The sequence below is a fragment of the Lichenostomus cassidix genome, chromosome 3 (genome assembly GCF_008360975.1).
Source record: "Lichenostomus cassidix isolate B80296 chromosome 3, HeHo_3.0, whole genome shotgun sequence".
Lineage (NCBI taxonomy): Eukaryota > Metazoa > Chordata > Aves > Passeriformes > Meliphagidae > Lichenostomus > Lichenostomus cassidix.
In genome coordinates this window covers 7,891,656-7,916,052 of record NC_139483.1, presented here as the reverse complement: position 1 = coordinate 7,916,052, position 24,397 = coordinate 7,891,656, and the positions used below count along the sequence as shown (strand labels likewise).

General features: G+C 37.0%; 1 protein-coding gene and 1 long non-coding RNA gene across 4 annotated transcripts in view; both read right to left on the bottom strand.

Moving 5' to 3' along the window:
• Positions 1-24,397, bottom strand: part of PPP3R1 (protein phosphatase 3 regulatory subunit B, alpha) — a 38,527-nt gene that overhangs the window by 8,361 nt on the left and 5,769 nt on the right. The window contains exons 2-4 of one of the 3 annotated variants that reach the window (XM_085054284.1): positions 8,151-8,289; positions 8,023-8,047; positions 5,783-5,822 (exon numbers count right to left, since the gene is read on the bottom strand). In XM_085054284.1, the coding sequence (XP_084910410.1) occupies positions 5,783-5,795 (13 nt within the window). In that variant the 5' untranslated portion in view covers positions 5,796-5,822; positions 8,023-8,047; positions 8,151-8,289. Of the gene's footprint in view, positions 1-5,782; positions 5,823-5,962; positions 7,604-8,022; positions 8,048-8,150; positions 8,290-24,397 lie in introns of those variants that run through there. The other 2 variants (XM_085054285.1, XM_085054283.1) reach the window with 2 other exon arrangements.
• Positions 8,834-19,253, bottom strand: LOC146438979 (uncharacterized). Its single transcript, XR_014850606.1, has 2 exons — positions 10,857-19,253; positions 8,834-9,859 (listed from the first exon to the last, which is right to left on the bottom strand). It is a non-coding gene; the product is annotated as an uncharacterized LOC146438979 (long non-coding RNA).

Sequence of the window (24,397 nt, the reverse complement as noted above, 5' to 3'; positions counted from 1 at the left end):
AGCTTACCACACTACCTATGTAAGCACATTTGCCTTTGTAAAATAAGAGTATGAACAGACATAATTATACCTGTATTACTTCACTTTAAAACAATTAAACAGCACACTGAAAGTATTATCTGTGGTGTATATAATGCACTGTCAGTCTTTTACCAGACGAGTGGAATCTCACATCCAATATTAATTGGAAGACTAATCTTTCAATTTTGGTCAGTTCTAAAGTCTCCTAAGCAACCTGAAATACTTCATCGTTCTGCAGATTCACAAAATCACAATGGAGAAAAATTAGAGAGGCATGAACACAGCTGGATCTCTTCTCCCTTGCCACAAAAGCTAATGAATTAATCAACTTTAGGTCTTAAACATTTCAAAGTAACATGCAAAAACCTCCTAAGTACCAAAACACAGCGATGACATTTTTACAACAGCTATATAGCCTAAATTGGCTCAAGCTGGCACATAAAACAGACAACCAACTTTGCCATTGTAGAGACAAGATGTCCCACACAAGATGTGCTACGAAGAAAAACTGTTGACAGAAAGATATTTTATCTCAAGCTAATGTATCTCTAGCAAGAGTACCAATATGAATTATGAAAAGAACATTTTCTTGCAACATTCAGAAACTGATCCACCAGGCACAGTATTAACAAGCAATGCTGCTCTACCATTATCTGTTGGGAACAAGAGCCACTGCTGGGTTAACCAGCCTCACATTTGCAGTTAGCCAGGTCCTTAAATTTACAAACCAGCAAGCTTAAGAGAAGATAAAACATCTTTTTTTTTTTTGTTTTAAAGATTGTAGGCAAGGAGGTCAAGATTATGGATGATAAAGAGACAGATCACAGGAAGAGGAAGAGGTTGCAGAGGCATGTCAGAATATTTCTCAAGAATGTTAGTGTTTGCTGAACCGTAACAAAGCAACAGCTGCCTAACTTATGAAATGAAGGAGTCCTGATAATTTAAAAAAATGTTAATTACTCTTCCTCCACATATACACATATCCCATTTCATAGCTCATACCAGCTCAACTGCAATGCACAGTCCAGGTACAAATATCTGGAAGCAGTTTCTATTAGAAATGGGATTATAAATTTCTCATTCCAAACCTTGAAACATTCAAGCAAAGGGTTTGCCTGGAGATTGGAGAGAGGTTCTTTTCTTGGGGGTGGAAAAAAACAAGTCAAAGAACAGTACAGAAAAAAAATTAGTATCTCTGCCAAAAGCTGACCAAATAGCAAACTCTTCCAATATAGTTTCTGGCAATTGACACACCATGAATGACAATACTTGGAGGAGGAAATAATGAAAAAGCAAAGTAATTGCAGGGCTAATAAAAGTTTTCTTAAATAGTTTATGAACATAAAAAGCCTCTGTTCCTAATGAACATATCTGGATAAACATCTGGAGATCACTGTGCTCATAACTGACTGTATGAGAATTTCATATCAGAATATAATTATTTTTCCTTAAATATATTGCAAGCACCTCACCTATCATTAAATCCTTTCCAAAAGCTGAATTTTAAAAAGCTTATACACTTGAAAAAAATTTTAGCTTTAAGAAATAAGAATATAAAATAAGGGATGAATACATTACAGTATAATATGCCTTAGATTTGCATACCTTCTGTCTATTCTTTCTTCAGCTCAGTCTTCATTTCTGCTGACTCTCCCTGCCTAGGCTGAATTTACCTAAACCTATGTAGGTCTTCTGGGGTTTAATGTTTGTTTCTTTGCTCTCCTTTGGATTTTTTAAAGGCAAACAGCATACAATTATGTATAACAGTAGATTTCAATATCTTATTCTTTTTTGTTGAGATTATGTCCCAGAATGCACATATACAACAGTTCCCATCCAAGATGGATGTGGCCTTTTTTACAAGACCCCTATTATCCTTGTCCTTATCAACAAACTCTCTTAAAATTCCACACAGTTCTCACTGAAGAACAGAACACTGAATTAAATTTCTGGTGTCTGAACAAAACACAACTTTGTGCCCACACAAACCCCCTTGAAATTCTGCTGGAAATGCAAGGCATGAGATAGTTCAGATCAAGGGAAAGCTGCTGAGCTAGAAGGACTGATGGTGGCAGTAGCAGACAGAATTTTACCAGACCAGCTCAGGAGACCAGGACAGAGATAAAAACACTAGGAAATCCTAGGAAGTCCAGATTAAAAAGGGCGATATCAGCACTGAGGAAGCTCAGGACTGAGCACTGTTTGAGGCAGAGTTTGCCTGTGACTCATCACCACCCTGAGCAATCCTGAGTGGTCCTCTAGCTCAGATCTGAAATCAGCCTTTTTTGTGCTGTGTTCCCCAGCTAACAGGGTCTCTATGCTTCCTGCAATATCAGCAGAATTGAACAGTATCCCAGTGGCTTGGCACTGATGCCTGAGCTCACAAACTTACTAACTGGCTGCAAATAATAAGGGCTTTTCTTTAAAACACTTTGTTGGCAGCCCTCTACAGACATCAAATTCTGCATTGTTCTAAAACAACACATGGAATTATTCCTGTTTATTTCATAACCCATTTCGAGTTTTGTTCACCTTGTAATTAATGCAAGGTGGGGGTTTTTTAAGTAGTTCTGGTACTAGGGATTTTTGTGTTAAAGCATTATCAGTACTTTAAAAAGATTCCTCTTCCATCCAAGTATTAAAATTCTTAGGGCCAACCTGCTTCATATCTTGAATTCATTCGCATATATCTAAAAATATGATGAATCAGGTTAAAATGCTTTCAAGAAACTATATGCAAATACTTTGCCTCACTCCCATTTTAGTGCAGGAGTCTTATCTTCCAGCTGTTCACTTTCTAATGTGCTGATCCACACTACTGAGTTCCTCACTCCTTGCCCCCAACACAACAGTAAAGGATGAGCCATTATATTTTAAAACAACTCTGTTTCAAATTGTTATGCACATAACTGATGTTCAGAGAAGATTGTAAAAACTATTCGACTGGCAACTCAAAAAGCCAATTTCAGTGTGCGCTATATGTTAAAATCAGTAATTTCAGGAAAAAATTTAATTATATTTTTTCCAATTAACCTAAGGGTACATAGCTAACTTCCTATTAATATGAGAGCCAAAAGTAAAGAATGCCCTAAATCTAAAGATTTCTGAAATCCACTGCATTCAGTGATGCTTTAACAGGAGAATTGGTTATGTATTATGAAGCATGGCACATCCACTGCTGCAGAGCACACAATAAATACACAGGCATCTGCAAAGGCTACAGACCTTAGAAAAGCTGTACATCTCTCAGCAACTAGGTGCTGAGCATTTCTGAAATCTAAATGTTTACCTACGTGTTTAAACCTGTATTTAAAAGGCTGGCTTTTCAGATACTCTTAGAATACTTGCTCAAAGGTTTAACTAATAAAAACCAGACTAGAGTGTGGTCACAGAGTGCCCCCAAATTTCCATTTATTTTTCAAACATGAGATCATTAGAGACAAGAATATTGTTAATGTATTAGGAAAAATATTTTATAAATCAAACATGTTCCGAAATGAATTTTAAATGTTTCCATATTGATTTTCCCCCAGAAGAACTGATAGCAGAGATCTCAAAATAAAACAGACCTTCAGCAAAACTCTCACCTCTACCTACAGTCTCATCTGATTCACAAATATAATGTTTCAGAGTAGCAACCAAGTCAGCCATTTCAGTCTTGGAGATCAGATTTCAAAAAGATGACGCCCTTGAGAACACACTCAACCACTTGTCTTGTATATGCTTACACACAGCTGGCCTAATCCTTTTCATGACTTCAGATGTGTCAATTACAATTTCCTAAGTTAGACAAGAGATACTAGTCTCCTTATCCTAAAATCCAAACATTCTGCAAAAGAGTGTTTATATTAAAATTACTACACTATGAACTATTCTTTACTCTGTTACAAAATAGCTTTCCCACATCTTTTTGTTATGATAAAATTTCCTTAGGGATAATTTGACAAATTTCGGCTGATATCAAATTTTCACCATGGAAAGCAGTGCTAAGTTTTCAATAACTTCTGGCACACCACAGCTGAGAAACAAAGCCAAACCACTTGAAGGAATCCAACAACACTAATTCACCCATTGAGAAGAACTAACATTCTAAAATGAGATGTGCCCCAAGCCCCCAGCTTTCAGAATATTGAGGCAAGCAGGACCTTTGAGATGGCATAATCATTGCAGTGACTGCACCCATCCAAGCAAAGTGACAGTGATAACTCCATCTTCCCACTGTGTATAGTTATGTTGCCCAGGGACACAGCTGACTTTCTACTGTGACAAAGGCCATCAGAACAGAAAAAGCTTTAATCATGACTTCACATTTAAACAACGGCAGCCTGAACATACAGTTTAACCACAGAACATAATGCAAAAATCTTTACTTTCTCTGCAATAAAAATGGCAAACAAGCTCACTAATAAATCTTTAGGCTGCCAGTTGCTACCAATGAATACAGCTTGTCCTAGAATCAGAAGTTAGGAATGGCAACACACTGCTTACAACTCTGACACAACTAGCTAAAAAAAAAAAACTCTTCAGAAACCGGTTTGTCCCTAAGTAAACACAGACCAATGGAGCACTAATGTAAGACTGATATATATATATATATATATATATTTATGATAGGAAAACACTACTGAAGTCTCCACTGAATACAAAACTCCAACACCATATTTGCATTTAGCAAAATGTACTGAGAGAACAACACAGCTATGCACTGCTGTGGATAAGATTCTCAAGTGTTTACAAACTTATGACTCAAATTAGAATCCACGTAGATGCTCCTTGCAAATTGCAAGAGTACTTGCAAATTACCAGCTAAAGCCTAATTTCTCTGAAAAAACATATTTAGAAACAGATTTCTCTCTGATTATGTATTTTCTCTTACAGTTTGACTTACGAGAGCCAGAGGCCAGTTAGGACAAGCACTGGGAAAGAAATCTAGAAAACAGTCCCTCTCTTGAAGAGTTACCTTGTTTAAAAATAAGATCCAATTCACCCAAGATGAGGGATTTCATCAAGTGGTCCAGAAGATACATACATACACTTTAGGGCTGTAGAAAATCACTCAATGGAACAAACACCAAAGAACAGGTACACTTAGCACAACACCACAAGGACATTTCACACAACAACCCTTTCTTTGGCCAGCTTTAACCCAGAAATTCATTATCATTTTTACAGGGTAGATTAACCCCACGAGATGGAGCAATGAATTTTATTCTCACATGGCCAAAAGCAAGCAGCACCAAGTGGCTTCTCACCTAACTGTTTGGCTGCAAGTATATACAGGGGGAAAAAAAAAGCTAATTTAGCCCCAACCTCTCTTTCCTCTGAGGGCACAAAGCGAGTTTAGGCAATATAGTTCACTTCTAACACAGCACAGACTGCACCATGAGCTGCTCCACATCTCTGAGGAACTGGCACCAGCACTGATGGAAAAGCCCCACTGGCTGAACCACCAGCTGGTACTACACCTCACCCTACAGACATCAAGACTATCAGAAGTATTTTTTAGAGTCCTCCTCTAATGGAGGTCTCAAAGAAAACCCAAAACTTTAAGTCATTTTTATTTTAAAGATGGACTAATTTTTGATTTTACAATCTAACAGCAAAAGCTGTATTATTTCCAAAGGTAATTTTTAATCTTTTAATTTTACTCTTTTGGTTAGTATATAAACTGTGTAACATACATGGAAGCTGTAAATATGAACCCCCAAGTAAGATTCACTTCTGTAACAATACAATGTAGTAGTAATTAAAAACAACTTACAGTGCGAGCACATTTCCAAGGGGTAGCTTGCCTCATTTCCCTGAAACACAACAAGAAAAAAAGAACAAAGATGCAATTACACCCAAATAAGCTTTGAGGAATTATTAAATTTCAGCACTGTAAAAATCTCAGGCAATACAAGTTACATGGTTATTTAAAAATAAATATTTCAGACCCAACAACCATAAAAAGTGTTTATTTGGATAGATCTATGATACCAAAACGTACAAAGAAATATAAAACCATTAAGAGGTCTCCTCCAATGGGAATTCCCATGAAAATGGCAGTTTACATGATTATGACAAGAACTTCAATCCCATATTCTAAATTCAGAAAAACAAATTCACTACTTATATACTGAGATTACTTATATACTGAGCAAACACTACTTTTCAAGTTAAAAATATTTGATGTTAAACTTCACAAAACCTGCTTTACCATTTTATTTCACACACAGAAACAGACATGTCCTTAAGAATGCCGATGACAAGTCTTACTCCATTTGCATAAGAAAACTGTAGCAAGTTTTCTCACCTGAGCCACCTGCCCATTCCCCACAAAAGATTCACATAGCAAGAATGATGCAAAAGAAGAATTTTACAGGACCAGAAACTCAGACATAACAGTTTACATTTAAATATTTTTGTAATGCACTAGGCTAATTTGTTCCTGCTTTGTAACTGAATGGAAAGTCAAACTAAGATTTTAAATCCTTGCTACACTACAACACAGTAACAGTACAAAGAATTTAAAACTTTGAGGGTATCAACGCTTTAAATTTGCACACATAGAAATCAACATGAACTACTGCAATATAAACACTAAAAGACACTAAAACTTGGTATTTTCCCCCAAATGCCTCACTTTGAGTGAGAAATCACAATACACACATACTTAATGACTCTTCTGAATCCATTAGCAAAGGAGCAGCCAGATAACTGAATAGATTAATAACCATTTTCAAAACAAATCTTTTTAAGGGAGTGTTTTACATAAGAAAACAAAACATATTTCAGATGAGTCTAAGACACTCTATTCAGCAGCAATTCTCTTATGGGGTGGAGCACAAGGGATTCCACAGCTGAGCACTTACACAGAAAGGCTCATCAAAATGATACAAAATCAAACAGAAATAGAGAAATTACTTGACAGAAGAGAGGAAAAAAAAAAAAAAAAGAACGAACTACTTTTAGCCTAGAAGCTAAAATGCAACTGCATTTCTTAATCAGAGCAGAAAGGGGCAGAACAAACATCTCATGAATCTAAATATGTCCAAGAGGAGATGTGGTGTTGTTGTTGCTGTTGAGGGGGGTGTTTGCCATTTTTTACCTCGGAACACTTTCACTTTGCTTATCCCCCACAATCCACAAGCTCTCTTGCTTCTTTAAAATAAAATTCATGCATTTGCTTTCTACAGTAGGGCAGCAAAAAGTAAAGCCTTAACTTCTTCTCCAATGGCTACTTAGAGCAAGACAAAGCAGAAGAACAGAAATGCAGATGAGGACCATCAGGTAACTAAAACCTCAAAAGCACAACTGGGATGTTCTGCAGACAAACTAATTGCACTGTGGCAGGGAATCCAGGAGAGCAGTGCCACATGAAAAACATTGCATGGAATCCAACCGAAGTCTTAGGAAAAACAGCAAAGACCAAAACAGGTAGCAAAAGGCCAGTGTATGTATGTGAATATAAAGGGGTAGGGAATCTAAAACGTGAGAAAGCAGGATTTTGAAACAAGAAGAAAACAGGAACCAGGGGATCCAGCTAGGCTGCTCAAGACACGAGGTCATGAAGAGGCAAGAAAAACACCAGACTGGAAGGCTGCAAATTAAAGGAGAAAGTTGAATTAAAACCAGTGCATTTATGCACATGCACACAAATATACAATCTTAACTACTACTGTTCTGGGCATTTACATCCTTGTTCAGGTCTTGGGAGGAAGTTAACTTCTAGTACAGGCTACCAAAATTAATCTGCCTAAAGACACATAAAGTGCTTCTGAAAACTGAGCAGGACAAAATGAAAAAGTGGAAATAACTTTTTAAAGTTCATGAATTGAATAAGTATAATGTTTATAAGGAGCCTTACTATGCATTTAGATGCACATGCTAAGTCATAATTAAGTTATCTAAATGGAGTAGCCTAAAAAAAATTTGGAGATCAGAGAAAAAAGTGAATAAACTTCAGCTTAGCTTTTCTGTGAAATAGTTACTGCTAAAAAAAGTGTTCAGAATACTTACCTATCCAGGACTGGATCGTGGATATCTAAAAAAAGTAGAAAAATCCAGTAAATGGCAATATGAAAATTATATGATTATTTAAATACTTTATGGAAAATGTTGAATAAAGTATTTTACAAAGTAGTTACCTGCTATTGATGTGTTGAATATTCATCTTCACAGCAGAATCCAAAATGCTTCTAAGATTTAAAATTATGTTGGCTGGGGGGTTTTTTGGTACAAAGAAACATCTGAACTCATGCCAAAATTCCTGTTTGCACAGTTGACCTGGATGAACACAAAGACGGTGCTCTACAGCAAAACCTTGATCTTCAGAGATTACAATGGATGATTTGGTCTCAGGAGCAGGAATTTTTCATCATATTCTGAGCAGCAATAAAAGAAGGTTGCTTACTTGTCCCCAAATACAATCAGGATGTGTAGACACTCTATGAAACAGGAGATAAACTCTGAAACACAAGCACTAAGGAGGCTGAATATTCTTCTTGCTGAAGAAGCAAGGATGGTTTAAGAATAGGCAGGCAGGAAGTAAAATGGAAGGTCTAGAGCTATATCCACATGAATGTGATATGAAAAAAAGCAGGGAGGGAAGCACAGCTAGGAGACATCATTAAGTACCAAATAAGCCCTCTAAGAAAAGGGGAGGAAACTGGGTACACATTTTCATCTGTACAGTTTTAATGCAAAGAATTGCCTAAGTTTAACACCAAGATGAGGAAGTATTCTAAGGAACACTGAAAAATATTCTTTGTGATTGGGTGCACTAACAGAAAATTTGATTTACTGCAGAAGATCACAATAATTACACACCTTATTAATTAAAATAACACTGCATTTACACTTTATTTTACAGTTTTACATTATACTAATTTATAAAGACAAATGCCGGTGTAAAACTCCAAAGATGTCATTTCCTCCCTGATAGAAAAGTTCATTTATACAAATGCATCTGTAGAGTAATAAGGTTCTGATACAGCATAAGACTGTCAATGTCAAAACCCCATTATAATATTAGTGTTTCCTGCCAGCTATGTATTTAGCACACCTCACACCAAGTGAGAGTATCAGCTCATCCACACTGTATCAGCACATTTAGAAAGCAGTGACACACAGTTTGTTGAAGAAATGCAGCTTTTACAGAGTCAACACTCCACAAGAGATTTACTTGGCACCTATGCCCAGGGTAAAACATGCCTTCCTCAGCTGCATGTGGGTATCACCACTGCTGGAAATCAACTCTCTTCTCTCTCAAGCTGCACCAGTAGAAAAAGCAGCTGAAATACTACAGCTACTTTGAATAGCCTTATCCTTTTAGAATAGACTTGAAATTTTCTTGAATGCTGTTAGAAGCCTACGAGTTAATTCCCCAGTTAAACAGCTGCAAAATCATGACTTGTTGACAGAAATAATTACAGAGAAAGGTGAAGTCCACAATCTACTAACAGAAGGCTGACCCAATTCTGAATACTGCAGAAATACCAGTTTCCTTGAGAGAAGTCAAAACACATCACTGAAGGAGCTGACATGACACATAATGTGTTCCTTTAAGAACAAAAGTGATTTTTGCAATTTTCTTTTCTACTAAGTATTCTTTTCTCCTTTCAGCAGCTGTGCCTTTTTACTAGGTAAGAATAACCTGTTAATGGACTCCAGTCATTATATCTTCTGTAGATTATTAAAAAAAAAAAAAGCATTTTTTCATTTTTTTCCCCTGGCAGTTATTTCAAATACTAATCGTTCTTTCTTCTTAAAATCAGTTTTGTACATGCTGCTTCAAGGTACAATAGTTAAAGGCAATTATCTTGACAAGTTTCCTCTTAGTGAAAGACATGAAGATCTGTGGATAGAAAATAAAAAAGGAAATTAGCAATTAGAAAAATTAGTAACAGAATCTCAATTCTTAGCTGCAGTTGTTTACACAAAACAGCTTGTACACAGTAAGACATCATATGCAAAGCAATTTTTCAGCATATATTAGCAGAACACTGTTTCTAGGTCTGATTGTATATTAGTTTTCTGCATTATGAGTATCTTTTCCTAAATAGATCAGAGACTTAAATTACAGCATCAGCCTTTTTTTATAAAAGCAGAAAATATGTTTAAATGCCAGCAAGTCACAATTTCACCTTAAGACTAATCTCAAATTTAGTCCTCCAAAGGGGGTATGTGAGTCACTACAAATGAAGATTAACCCCTGGACAGTTTAAAACATTAGCTTCTTTCAGAGATTCTAATTTGTTTCCATAGCCAGGTAATTAACAAGGGGCAAGATCTGTTTAGTACATGTACAGGAGTAGCTGTCCAAGATTTACTACTTTCTGCAGCAGCATACAAAAGCAATATAAGAAGTTCATACTTGTAAATGGCCTTAAACATGAAAACTGCCTTGTCACAGTGCTGGCTGTTCCACCTCTGCACTAGATGTTCCTACATTTCCTCAAGGCTTGGGGTGTTGGCAACACACTGTATGCTGTGCTTCTTGCATCTGCTCCTATACCTTCTACACTACTAATTATCACTGTTAGCACAAGGAAAAAAGCACAGCAGGCAAGTGAAACAGTCAACCAAGCCCTGGCAGCTGGGGGCCACAAGCAGGCATTACAGAGATGGTCAACTTCAATTCTTAAGTTACACAAAAAGCTGTTTCCATCATCCCCTACCACAACTCAAAAGAATGGGAGTATTAAGAAGAAAGATGGAAGCAGCTGGCAGCTTGCATTTAAGTAGAGCCCACACATAAAACCCTTCTCCCTATTCCACAAACACATAAAATGCTTCTCTATCTTTTCTCATTCTTCTCCATACCACCAAAATTAATGATTGATGAAAATTACCTGTTGCAGAGAATTCTTCCTCCTCCTTCGAGCTCATTTTCCATGCATTGTCTTTCATAAAGCTTTAACAACGAAGAACTGCTTGGTGAAGAGAAGTCTGATTTGGGTTTATTGTTTTGTTTTGGTTTTAAATGTCCATTGTTTAGCGACTTACTAGAGCTTTGGCTGTTAGAGGTTGGCACTGTATTCCTCCTGAACAAACAGCAGGCAAGTAGGCAAACTAAAAACGATAGTAGATGTTTTCAAGGCTCTAAAGACTTCTTCATGAATAGAACAAGTCACACAGACACATCCACAGTGGTTTAAAACAAACTTCACACAAAGCCCAGGAAGCTTTAAGCCACTTTAATATTTGAATTTCTGAATCAAATATTGGTCACAAAAGTATGCAAGATCTCACCTATTGTGATTTATACATTTCATATGTAACCTACCAGAGAATGAAAGACTAAAAGGAGTTTACCAGAGCACAGATAAAAGACATACCCAGTTTCTGCAGACACCACAAGAAATAATGTTTAAAACAAGAAAAGCAGGAACAAGACTTCAGTGCAAAAAACCAGCAAGAAATATACTTTTATCTACACTGTTCAGAAGAGTATGAATATACCTGTACTTGGCCTTATTTTGTTAAATTCAATTAGAAGAAGAAAAAAAAAAAACCAAAAACCCTTGAACAAACTACTCAGCACAGAAAAGTTGTGTCACCCCAAGAGCAGTCTCTGAATAAAGAAAAACACGTCACTGATTATCTTCTGCTTAACAGGAATGTCCAATTTATACACTACAGAAGGAAACTTGTCAAGGAAATGTTATAGATAACATCACTACGGAATTTGGCATTTGTGTTTTGACTTGAAGTAATTAAGTCACCTTTTAGGCTTTTTATTGCAGACAGTAAACAAATCTTCCTAGAATTTGGATATCCAAACATAGTTACCTGAAAACTATACTTTACTTAATAGTGCAGTCTAACTGCCAAACTTTAGAAAGTAACATTTAAAACAACTTGGTGACTTCTGCACTCCTTTATACAAAGCAAATAAGTACTTGCTTTGCATAGAAGTATTCTAGGCACAGAGAGTGCAACTCCCCCAAATACTTCCTCCTCCAATTAGCAGTTGTCCAACATACAACTTTACTCAAAGAAAATAAATCTACCTCTGAGGTTCTTACACACATACTAATGTTGAGTTAGATATTGCAATGCAAAAATGAAGTGAAGCCAAGGAATCAGAGCACATTGAATAAGAAGGCTGGTGGAAGTTCAAATTAAGAGCAGTGACAGTTTCACTACTGACCCCAAACTCTCAGCCTATTTTCTAAGATCATGTCCTGTAGAAGAAAATAAATACACAGAACTTCATGCGAGGTGACACCCACCTCCCATTCAGTGAGTTCCAAAATTAAGGATCTCCTAGCAGTAAGCTAGGCTACACTTGCCAATCTTGCATTATATCTTTTCAGATCACCAACAAACCCAGCCTATCCTGAAGCTAGAATAGCATGACAGCAGTTGAAGGTGCAAGACTTCCAAGCTGAATCCAGTTCAAATGACGACTTATTGAGCCTTCATGACCACACTACAGTTTTCACCACGACAGCTCTGCTTATGTTCCATTCATTGCTGTAACCAAAGTCCATGACATCTCATAGCCATTACTCTGGCTATCCAGAAGTCCAACACATTTTCTGGCATTGGACTGACAAATCTGGGCATCTTGCTACCCTTTGGTGTGAGCATTCAATTGTCCACATGTGCAACAGAAGGAATTAAACAGGATACAAATGAACAAAAAATCCTTACAGGTTATACAAAAAAATAAAGGATTAAAGTAAAAAAATAAGGAAAGAAAAGACAAAACACAAGAACATGGTACCAGGTAAGTAGCACAGACCACAAGTGCCACAGTAAAGGACTTGGGCATTCCACTGGTAAGTAAGAGTTGCACTTCTTTGAGTAAAACTTGCCATTAAAATCAGTAGTTTCATTACAAACACAACTCCAACAGCTAGAACTATCAACATATACTGAATTCACAGAATGGCACAGAATTAAAGAAATTTCATTAAAGAAATCCGTTTTGGTATTTTCCAAATAAATCTTGCAATGGTCTGTATGCAAAAGAATATTTTTCTGTATGCAGTGTTTTTATGGAAGAGTATCCACCACTTGTTTCTCTAGTTCTTCAGTCAACCAGCAACAAGATGCATATTGCAGCAATATATTATAGTTGTTTTCTCCTGGACCCCTTCAGACATAGCTACCAAACCAAACCAGGAAATTTAGGAATTGACCTTAAATGCTGATATTTAATTATCCTGGGTGCGATCACACAGCACATGCAGGACAACCAGGGCAATCAGTGCCTCTATCAGTCTCAGTCAGCCCAGGTTCATGAAAGGCAGGCCCTGTTTGACCAGCCTCATCTCCTTCTATGACAAGCTATCCCACTTGGGATGAAGGAAAGGCTGTGGATGTCATTTACCTGCACTTCAGGAAAGCTTTTGTGTTCCACAGTATTCTCCTGGAGGAGCCACCTGCTCATGGCTCAGACAGGCCATGGGTTCACTGGGTAAAAAAACATCCAGATGGCTAAGCCAAGAGTGGTGGTGAATGGAGTTTCATCCAGCTGGAGGTCTTGGGGAGCACCAGCTCCCCAGGGCTCAGTGCTGGGGCAAGTCATCTTAGCCAATTATCTGGACAAGAGGATCAAGGGCACTCTCAGTTTGCAGGTGACACGGAGCAAGTTTTTCTCTGCTGGAGGGGAGGAAGGCTCTGCAGAGGGATCTGGACAGGCTGGATTGATGGGCTGAAGCCAGTGGTATGATGGTCAATAAGGTGAAGTGCCAGGTCCTGCCCTCAGATCACAACAACCCCAGGGAGCACCACAGGCTGGGGAAAGAGGAGCTGGAAAGTGGCCCAGCGGAAAAGGAGCTGGGGGTGTTGACTGACAGCAGCTGAACGTGAGCCAGTGTGTGCCCAGGTGGCCAAGAAGGCCAGTGGCATTTGGCCTGTATCAGCAACAGTGTGGCCAGCAGGATGGGGAAAGCCATTCTTCCTCAGTAGTCAGCACTGGTGACACCTCAGAACCTGCATCCAGCTCTGGACCCCTCACTTCTAAAAGGACATTGAGGTGCTGGAACAAGTCCAGAGAAGAGTCTGGAACCTAAGTCCCATGAGGAGCAGCTAAAGGGAGCTGGGGGTGTTTAGCCTGGTGAAAAGCAGGTTCAGGGCTGACTTTATCTTTCTACTACTCCCTCAAAGGCAGCTGTAGCCAAGGGAGCTCAGCCTCTGCTCCCAGGCAACTAGAGAAAGGATGTAGGGAAACTGCCTCAAGCTGCACCAGGGAGGTTCATGTAGGAAAAATTTCTTCACTGAAAGAGAGATTAAATATCAGAACAGGCTGCCCACAGGTGTGGTGGAGTCACCAACCCAGGAAGGCATAAAAAAAAAAGTGGACATGGCACTTTTCCAGCTGAGTGGGCATGACAGTATTCACTCAAAGGTTGGACTTGATGATCTTGGAGTTCTTTTCCAATCTTAGTAATTCTGTGATTATTCTGTACTTTCCTTTGAGCTGTTAAGAGTTCCTTAGGTATACAGAGATAAAGGGAATATATTCACATACACAAGTATTATTCATAAGCTGGTTCTACAGAAGTTGAAAAACCAAGAAGCATATTTTTAATGGCCCAGGGTAATGTAATAACTGAAGTGTCAAATGCTTTAGAAGTTTAATAATGTTTTCTCCTTGAAAAAAATATCTAGAAGAGCTGGAGAAAACATACAAGTTTCATTTGGGATAAAAAAGAAATCTTACTATTATATTTAGTTAACATATTGTTGTCCAATCAATTTAAGGTGTCCTTTGAAGAGGTAGAGACATTTTCCTCTAGGAAGAGGCAGATTTCCTGGCTGGCACAATTTCCAAGAGGCTACAACTATTTAGCATAATACCTCCAAAACACCTTAGCATTCCTGTTACAATTCTGCCCAGCAGTTTAAAACCTGTGACACAAGTCTGCCAACATTCATTCCACCTTCATGTTTAGATACAACCTCCATTTAGAGGCTACAGCATAAACTGTGTTCTCCCCTACACCTGCCAGTGAGTGCAATCATCATCTCTTGAAACTTTACAGTAACTTTTTGTGGACACTTTTAGTTACACTTGCTGTAAAGTTTACCAGAAATCTGATAAACCACTGAACTTGTATCAGTACTCTGGTTTTATGTATGATCTTAAAGGTGAAACATACAGGTACAAAAGACAGGTCGTGCAGCTGTTGTTAATATTTTAACTCAATACCTCACCTGAATACTAATCAACAGAAAACATCAAGAAAGGCTGTAAGCATTTGGCAGAGAAAAGAGGGCACTTCAGGGAAAAAAAAAAAAAAGCAAAAACAAAGCCACAAAACCAAACAGCTTCTTTTAACTTACCTTTGAAAGGAGAAGATTTCAAGTTTTTAATGTGTTACCCCCAAAGCAGCCTAAACTTTTAATCCTGCCTCTAAAGAAAACACTGTGACCTTCAGTACCGAAGGAACTCAGAAGAAAAGATTAATACCTAATTCTTCCAACATATTTAAATTGCAGACATCAGAGATAATGAACCAAGGCAAAGGGGATTGCTGGATTTGGGATTACAGTAGAGATCAAGTCAGGTTAAAGCTGTTACAGCATTCTGGCGTTGCTTCTTTTCAAGTATGCAGAGTGTTATAATTCCCTTCACCACATTAAAAAAAAAAAAAAAGGAAAGTCTTATTAAAAAATCCCAAACTTATTCTGGGTACATTTACTCCATTTGTTCATAACAAAGTAAATGATGATTCCTTAGAAGATTTTTCCCTCTTGCATGTATGTCAGGTTATACCACATCCCCCTTCTGGATGCAGGAAGCAAGGAAGACTGTGCAAGTCTTAGGAAAAGCCTGCAGTTTACTCCTTAGTCACCATCTAATCCAGTCGTGTCTCTGCTCAAGCTTCATCAGTCATTTTAAGGGAAGCCACTTGTCCCCTGGCTGGCAGTTGGCCAGTCACTTCTGCTATGCTTTATTTAAATCCATCACTGTCCACGGGTCTCCTCCAATGTGAGATATTAATGGCTTAAGGCCATCACAGTCAAGTAACTATTCTAGGATATCACAGGGAAGTCCTAAACCAAGGAAGCAAGAAGCAAACCCGAAATTAGAGATGGTTGCTGTTGCCAAAGCCTCTACCAGACAGGAAAACTAAAGGAATCAAGTGTGTAATTGTAAGAGGATTCAGCCTTTAATACACTATTTGGCTTTATTAAGGGAAATGCAACAATAAAAAGTGCATCTATCCAAATAAGATAAAACACTAATTTTAAACTTTAATGTTTTGAATTTCAAATGTTCAGGACTGAGAAGCAATCTATCTGTTCACTTACAACAGGGATTATATAATGTATATTCATTTACATCAATCTCCTATCTGAACTCAGTTACATCTGTGAGCTTCCAGCAAAAATTTACACTTGCATGATCTTGAAGGTATGATAAAGTACTTGGTTTAATTACAGATCTGTACCTGCAGACATAAACACTAATTACTCATCTGCAGTGTCTCATAGAAAAAAATGTCACCCAAGAAAGAATGAGACATACAGACCCAGTAGAAACACCAAAGGGCAGTTTGTTAAACTGCAAAGAAAGTTTATCAGTGATAAAATCAGTTTTACTGCAAAGTCTTTTTCCTCAATTTGGAGGACAAAAGAAGCCATGAGGTCAGAGCATATCCTGGTAATACCATTGACTAGGTATGTATATATTCCCACAAATCATCCTGCACAAGTTTGATGTAGACATAATAAAAACCTGAAGGACAACTAGATTACTTTCAACTTAATTCAATTGTTTAATCTGTAATATGTGAGACTATTCACATTTTCTGTTCCGTTTTATGATCTCCATAACAGAGCTTGCACTATGTTACATAATAAACAGTGCAAGAGACAAACACAGTGAGCTTTTAAAAAAAAAGGTGAGGCAGAGAATAGATTGTGCCACATTTAGAAAACTAACAAATTAATCTTGTTATTTTAAGGAGAAAAGCAAAACCTCACATGTACAAGAAACCATACAAAATAACAAGAGCTCTCATTGTAAAAACTTACAAAAACATTGCAATCTGTAAATAAAACTTGAGAGAAAAGCAGTGACAGGAACAGAAGTGTTAACTTTATCACCTAAGGTACAATTCACAATCTCACTTTTGGCAGTTTTCTGCTGCTGCTCTTTAGAGGCAGCAACCCAATCTGCTTATCCAATCACTTCAGAGCTTGCATTTCTAAAGCTTGCATCACTCTTGAAAATTCTCAGAACCCTGTAATTTTAAGTGCATAAATGAATAATGAACTCTCCAAAAGCCAAGGAAAGGAGTTTCCCAGAAAGATTCTGAAGAAACACAACCTTTAGCGGGGAAACAGTAAAATTCTGCCACCACTAAATCAAAGTAAATTCTTACACAATCAAGAGTTCACATTGGGAATTCCTGGGGATTAACAGGTTGCTCCTCCACTGGAGGAGTCAAAAAATGTACAAGGTACTAATTTATTTGTTCCACTTAGGTTAATATACCAGTTTCAACTACAAAACCTCTTTCTAGGTTTGCAACACAAGACTCTTCACTGAAGTTTATTCAATTTCCTTAGATAGAGAGAAGACCATGGCAGCTGTCCTTTCCAACTTTAAAGATAAATGCAGTAAAGTTTCTCAATCGATGCACCCCATGACTGTGCTGTTATGTGGACTAACCTCATGCTACTGAAAATGAAATTAAGACTGCATTGTCCAGAAAATTTGTAATCTAAGTACAAAACAAGGTAGAAAATAAAAACGAATTCAAGAGAATAGATACATCAATGACAAGTCACAAAAACCCCCCACAAAACTGAAACAAACCACAGATCTTTATGTATAACAGAAGTAGAGTTGAAGAGCTTCCCAGAGCATTTCAAAGAAGGCAACACTAGATAAGGTTTTACACTATATACTTCCAAAGAGTATGGGAGAAAGCAAAAAATGTGACTGAAGATTTTATCAAATTATTAAGGTGGCCTGGGATTTTCATTTAAGATTCAACATGTTAAAGAAATTATATTAACTTACATTTAAAAGGATCTTAAAGAGAAACAACAAAACAAAGCGTAGCACACTGATCTTGGTTTTTGGGCCATGGATATAAACTGAATATCACACATTTATGATCTCCAATTTAATAATTTCATTAATAGGAAAGATTTTTTTCCCCTTCGTTGGTAAATATGAACACAGAAAATCCATGGAACTGCAAACAGTAAATTGTGTCACCACCATGTGAAAGAACAACAACTTCAGATCTGGAAAAGTAAAGTAACACAAAGAACAAAGGAACAAAACTTCATTCAAAACATTAGGCCAAAGTATGCAAGCATCACTGAGAACCTGGAAGAACCAGAGTCTCAGTTTTCACAAGACATTAGAAATATTATACTCAAGCTGTTATTTAGCATCTCATACTCTTGTCAAATGAAGAAAGACAAAACTACCCAAAAGAGTCAAAACACTCGTTTTTTGCAGGTAAATACCTGGTATGTACTTAAAGCTCTTTCAGCCCCTACCTTTCTCTAAATCAATTTGAAGATAAAACAAATTTTTCCCAGAAAACAGACAATGCCCCAAACTTCCACTGCAACACAAAGCAATAATGAATTCATCATTGCCTGACCTACATATAAATAAGAACAGAACAGTTACTTTACAAGAAGATATTACCTTGACCTAAAGCCATATTGAAATATAATTTGCCTTCTATAGGTTAATTCTCATAAGGCTGCTTTTAATTAGGCCAATTTAATCCTCAGCACTTCCAGCTACTATAAAACAAAACAAAAAAAAACCCCAAAAAACCAAAAACTAGGGAGCTTCAGCAAACAGCTCTATAGAATAATCCCTGTAAAAACTCTGCCAAGTTAACTGGTATTTCAATATCCCTCCCAAATAAACAGAATTAGTCAAGGAATTATATTGTCTGTAACACTTCCAAGTCAAGCACCCCTGCCATTGGATTGATGAGTAGTGTGAAATATAGGCTTTCTTTTCTCTGCATTGTTTTTCAACCATGCTCAGTAGTTTGTGGAATTCAGAGTCACTTAAGGTACAGTACTTGTTACCATGCTTGCAAATTTAAACTTCTTCTTGCGTAATCTTCAAAAACCCAAAGGCTATCAATACCCATAGAATCAAAAATTACCTTTTAAAAATGTGAGTTGTGATACCCCAAAGACAAGAAATAAGTAAAGCTAAGGATGGCTCAGTCTTCTGAAGTTCCTGAACTTCCTGAATTGGCTTGTACCAAGATGATATTTAACTCTAAAAGCCCCAGGAAGAAAACCAATAACCATTAGATCAGTTTCCTACTGTCATGCTTCAGCAATGTTGTGAGCTTTAGAAAGGAGTAAGAGTATTTCTCTTTGCAGAGGGTTTTTCCAAAAAAGCAGAAAAGGAGCTACAGCAGTCACAGAAAGTAAAGAAAATAAATCTTCTGCCTAATTTCTGCAATAGCTACAGACTCTTGCACCTGATTAGGTGAGACAAATATGAAAGATGAGAACTTAGCTAGAAATTAAATGTAACATGCCATCCTCTGACAGCAACCAATGAACACATAAATTAATGTATTTGTTAATATACAATTCTATAACTAGCTATATATATATAAATTGTTATATAATTAATGTATTTCTCCCTCATGTAGCTAGCAAAGGTCCCTTGCCACAAACTGTTAACTGACTTGAGCAAGCAAAGAATGGAAGATGACTCTCAATCAGAAAGTTTAGGTAGCTTCTTCTCTTAGGGGGCTTTAGACAGCAGATTCACTTCAAGTGATACTTGTAGATACTTGTAGAGGGGAAACAAAATAGCAAAGACATACTAACAGATCGTAGCAAATCATGTAACACTATTATGCTACTTAGTATAACAGACTTTCCTGCAGTTCAACATGATTTCCCATTCTCAGAAGTAGGTTAGAAAAAGTCAAGAACAACATCATCTGCACATCTTCCTCCACCAACTGGTTATGCTAAGTTTTTAGATTTAAACAGTGTATTCAGCATATGTTTTAACTGCTAAGGGTAAGGCTTTAGAAACAGTTGCACAGGTATTATAAATTAATCTGAAAAGGCTTGGAGAAAAAAAAATGCAGCTCTATTGCATACCCAGTTTACTACCAATTTTAATAAAATATCCTTGAGCCATGAAGTGTAAATACCAATTCAGAAAGTATCAGCAATTCACACAGGCTGTACCACAAGGGGTTAGAACACAGTCAGGAAAGTCACACAGCTCAGTGTGCAGCACTGCACAGAACAGGCTGCATAAAGAGATGCTGTCACCAGCTTTTCTTCCCGTGTAAGAAACTTATAAACAGTTCAATACCACTTACAAAATCAAAAAGGGAAATCTAAGTTTGAAAGGAGATAAATGTCTTATGGCTGTCCAACAAGAAGATAGAAAGGGGAAACAGTACAGGGGGAAAAAAAAAAAAAAAAAATCACAAAGTAGGCAAAATGCCATTCAGGATCCATCACAGAAGAGGCTGAAGAACATTGTGAAGAGTTGTGAAAATGTATCTCAAAACAGAAAAGACAGTTCACAAGTGGGATTTGATTTCACAAACTGACATGAACAAAAAAACCAAGGAGGCAAACATGCAGAACTGGGCAAGATGTGCAAATCAAAGGAAGAAGCAGGCTATGCTGAAAGAGAATTGTTACATAGATTGTTTGTATTCTGGTACTCTTAACCATAGTTAACAGTAATCTTAGTTCTTGTCTTTTTCTTTTTTACTAAAGAAAAACAGCTTAATCAGAACTGTGGCTGTCAGTTATTAAATGGAGACATTTTAGCAAGCTCTGGTTTAGTTTATGCTATTCAAGGCTTCACAAAGAATAAAGATGAATCATTTGGTTTGACAACAGGCCCTACCAACACTGTGATCCGACACAGAGGGATCAAATCCACTGCAGTTATCAAGAATTTTACAAAACATTGAACGGGCCTTCTTGGCATTACCAGCTTCCATTCTAAGTGAACACTTAATTTCCAGCACCTTAGAACTTCTCCACAAATTAGGAATTTTTCTGAAGATGCACAGTAAATTTCCAAAGTATTCCAACTATCACATGTTTCCTAATGAAAGGAATGCAAAATGAAATCAAAATGAAACTTAAACACACTCCCTCCCTCCACAACGCTTTTAATTAAGGTTTTCACTGGTATGGAATATTTTAAACTCTTCAAACCATTTTCTTTATATGACATGTCACAGAAAAAGTACTGACTTTTTTTTATCGTAACACTGAGGTAATGTCCATTCAGGTGTTGTTTATATTAAGTAATACTCAAATTTCCTTTAAAAGAATTTTTTAGGCTAAGTTCTTCAGGGCAGGAACTGGCTTGTTCCTTATATTTATACAGCAATGCAAATATTGAGTATCAAATAGAGACATCTGTCATTTTTGCTACAAGCTAATAAAAGGGTACTCAAAGGACTAAATTAGAAGTCCAAACTAATTTCAGCATTTATAAACAATCATGTCAAATGTTTGAAGAATTATCCAAAATCTCATTATCAAAATAGTTCTAACATCTCTAAATAAAAGATTCACAGCACTTGCTAAAGACTGCTTAATCCTGACAGAACCTAATGCTTAATAATTGCAGTAATTGACAAGACAACCAGAAATAGATGCCCTGAAGAGCTATAAATTTTCTTAAATAGTAAATATACACAAAGTTGTAAATGTACATAAAAGCAACCATTAAAGTACACAAAATGCAGCATTAGAAAAATTGTTGCTATTTACAGGGTCTCCAGGTTTCAAAATAAGTCTAGTAGATGCATCCCTGCAGACCCCAGGGACTTGCAGTTGCTCCCAATCAAGAATCCAGTCCAAGGCACTGTCCAAAGACTGACACAATGGTGGATGTAAACACAACCTGCCCACAGCCACCATCTCTCTGCTATTCACCAGCTGATCTCTTCAGATGCCATACTGCCAAAAATATACAATTTGCAAGCATTAAAGCCAGTATACATTTGCACACCAGTCTGTAATATGAACTGCAAATCAAAGATCACTTCTAATTTTGAACAAAGTGTTTTAACAGTCCTTTGTGAAACACTGGGTGACAAGGATTGACTTTACCCAACATTTATGGCACTGCACAGATGCTACACAATACCTCTGAGAAAGCAGCCAAGATAAAACCACTAGTAAAACCCATCTATTCTCTAAAACCAACTTTTCTGGAATCTTTAGCTGTTCTTCCCCCTACTACAGAGCAATGTGGTATTACTCCATCATTACACAAAATGCCTAAATCTAAACCCACCATCTTCTCATTCTGCTCCATTTTAGTCCCTTTTACTCACATGACTTTTTCTCACCACAAAAGGGCATTTGGCAACCTTTTAACTCACCGTTCCATTTTTTTCAAGGCCTCTCAAAATAGAATTTTTCAGAATTGACCTTTGGCAAAACTCAGCTGCACCAACACTAGAGCTGCACTACAACATTCAACAGTACACAAAATCCAAACTTACTAACCTTTCATATTTTACAAATTACATTTATCATTCATCTGATTTTTCAGTGCATAGTCTGAAAAACAACCAAAAAAACCTAACATCAGTGGTACCTACTGCAAATGCTTTAATCTTATTAATAAACAGTGTTTTGAATAAAATATTTCAGGAAAAGTAACACTGTTCTTATAAGAATCGCTGGAAAAGTTTAAGAATAAGTAGCAAACAGGTATTTTACTTGATATCTCTGTGAGGAAAAGTGATTAGAGTGCCAAGACAGTCTAAGCCAAATACAAAAATCAAGTTTATTTATTCATCTGACATTTTTATTATTGCTGCTTAGAATAATAAATTTATTATTATAAATTTATTATTATAAATTTATTATTATTCCTCCCATTTATCACAGGTTTTTCTTCTAGACTTGTTAGCAGATCTACATGCGATCACACTTTAATCTAAAAAAAATCCGTGAAGTGTCACTTTAGCATTATCAACAAAACTGACCCATGACTGCTCAGATACCAAGGTGCTAAGCCTGTTAGCAGTGGCTCAATACTAAATTAAACTTCCCCAAGGGAACATCTTATACACACCAGACTGAAAAGCTGTTCAGTCCTCATTCCTACAAAGTACACGAGTTCTCCTTCACACGCTCAGGCCTGAAGCAGAGTTATGGAGTTTACTGAAAAAGAAACCAAACAACAAACCAAACCATGCAACTCCTTTTAGAATCCTCTCTGCTAGCCTTAGTGTCATTCAGCAGAGAGAATTCAAGTGATTTCTTTCAACTTCAGTGATGCTATTCAGAACCTCCATAGTCAACAGAAAAACAACAGCTGATTTTGTCTTCTACCACTTACTACAAAAAAAAAAAAAAAAACAAAACAAACCCAAAACATCTGATAAATGAACAGAGAGGAGATACTCAAAGGGTAACAACAGAGAAGAGGCAGAAAAAAAGAGTACTGTAGTTTGCAGCTGATGACAATAAAGGGGAAAAAAAATCTCTGTATTTGTCACAAATGCATCAGAGGAAGAAAACATTCCACAGCATTTAAAGATGATCCTAGGATTGTATTCTTGTGAGAATCACAGCTGAATCCACTTTTCCAGTAGCTCTGTTTCTTCCCAGAAACAGATCAACCCTGGCCTTCATTTCTGGGCTTCCTATCTGTTGTCCCATTCCTTCCTCTCCTGCCCCTCCCAAATTATGACAGAATTTCTTCCACAAATGTCTTACTACATTTTTTTAATTCCTACCTTACCTAACTTAGGCAATGTTATAAACTGCTGTGAACTTCAAGCTGACTCAAGTTTCAGTTCTTTGGCTTAAGTTTGCTTAAAAACATTCATCACCACAGATTTTGCAAATATTCACTGACACAACCTGTTTATAGCTCGGAAGCCAAGATTTTTACTGGCAGTTCATCAGAAATGCTGTCCTTTCATCCAAAGTATTTAAAGGGTTTCTGAGACTTCTTTAATGCACTTAAGGATTATTTATATCGCTAGGGTTTCTTCCTTAATTGTGGAAGGGAGTATCAATAGCAGGGCCAAATGACTGTCAAGTTACAAGCAAGTCAGATATAGTCTCCAGCCTGTTTTGTACCATCCACACAGTTTTGCCCAAGCAGTTCAAGTGCTTGTAGCAATATATAAAATGTGGTCTTTGTGGAAAAAGCCTAATAAAGTATAGCTACCAAATTAAAATTTTCAAGCTACACAAAATGGCAAAATTAAGAACTGACTCTCCAAATAATTACTTCACTTGGAAGATGGGGGTTTTATTCTTAGACACATCTGAAACTTAAAAAAAACTCCACACATAAATGATAAACAATTCTCCACAGACTTCTGCCACTCAAATTATATATAGAAGACCCGAATAGAAAGATAAGCAATAGTTGAAGCGTAACCCTGGTTAAACTCATCTCAAT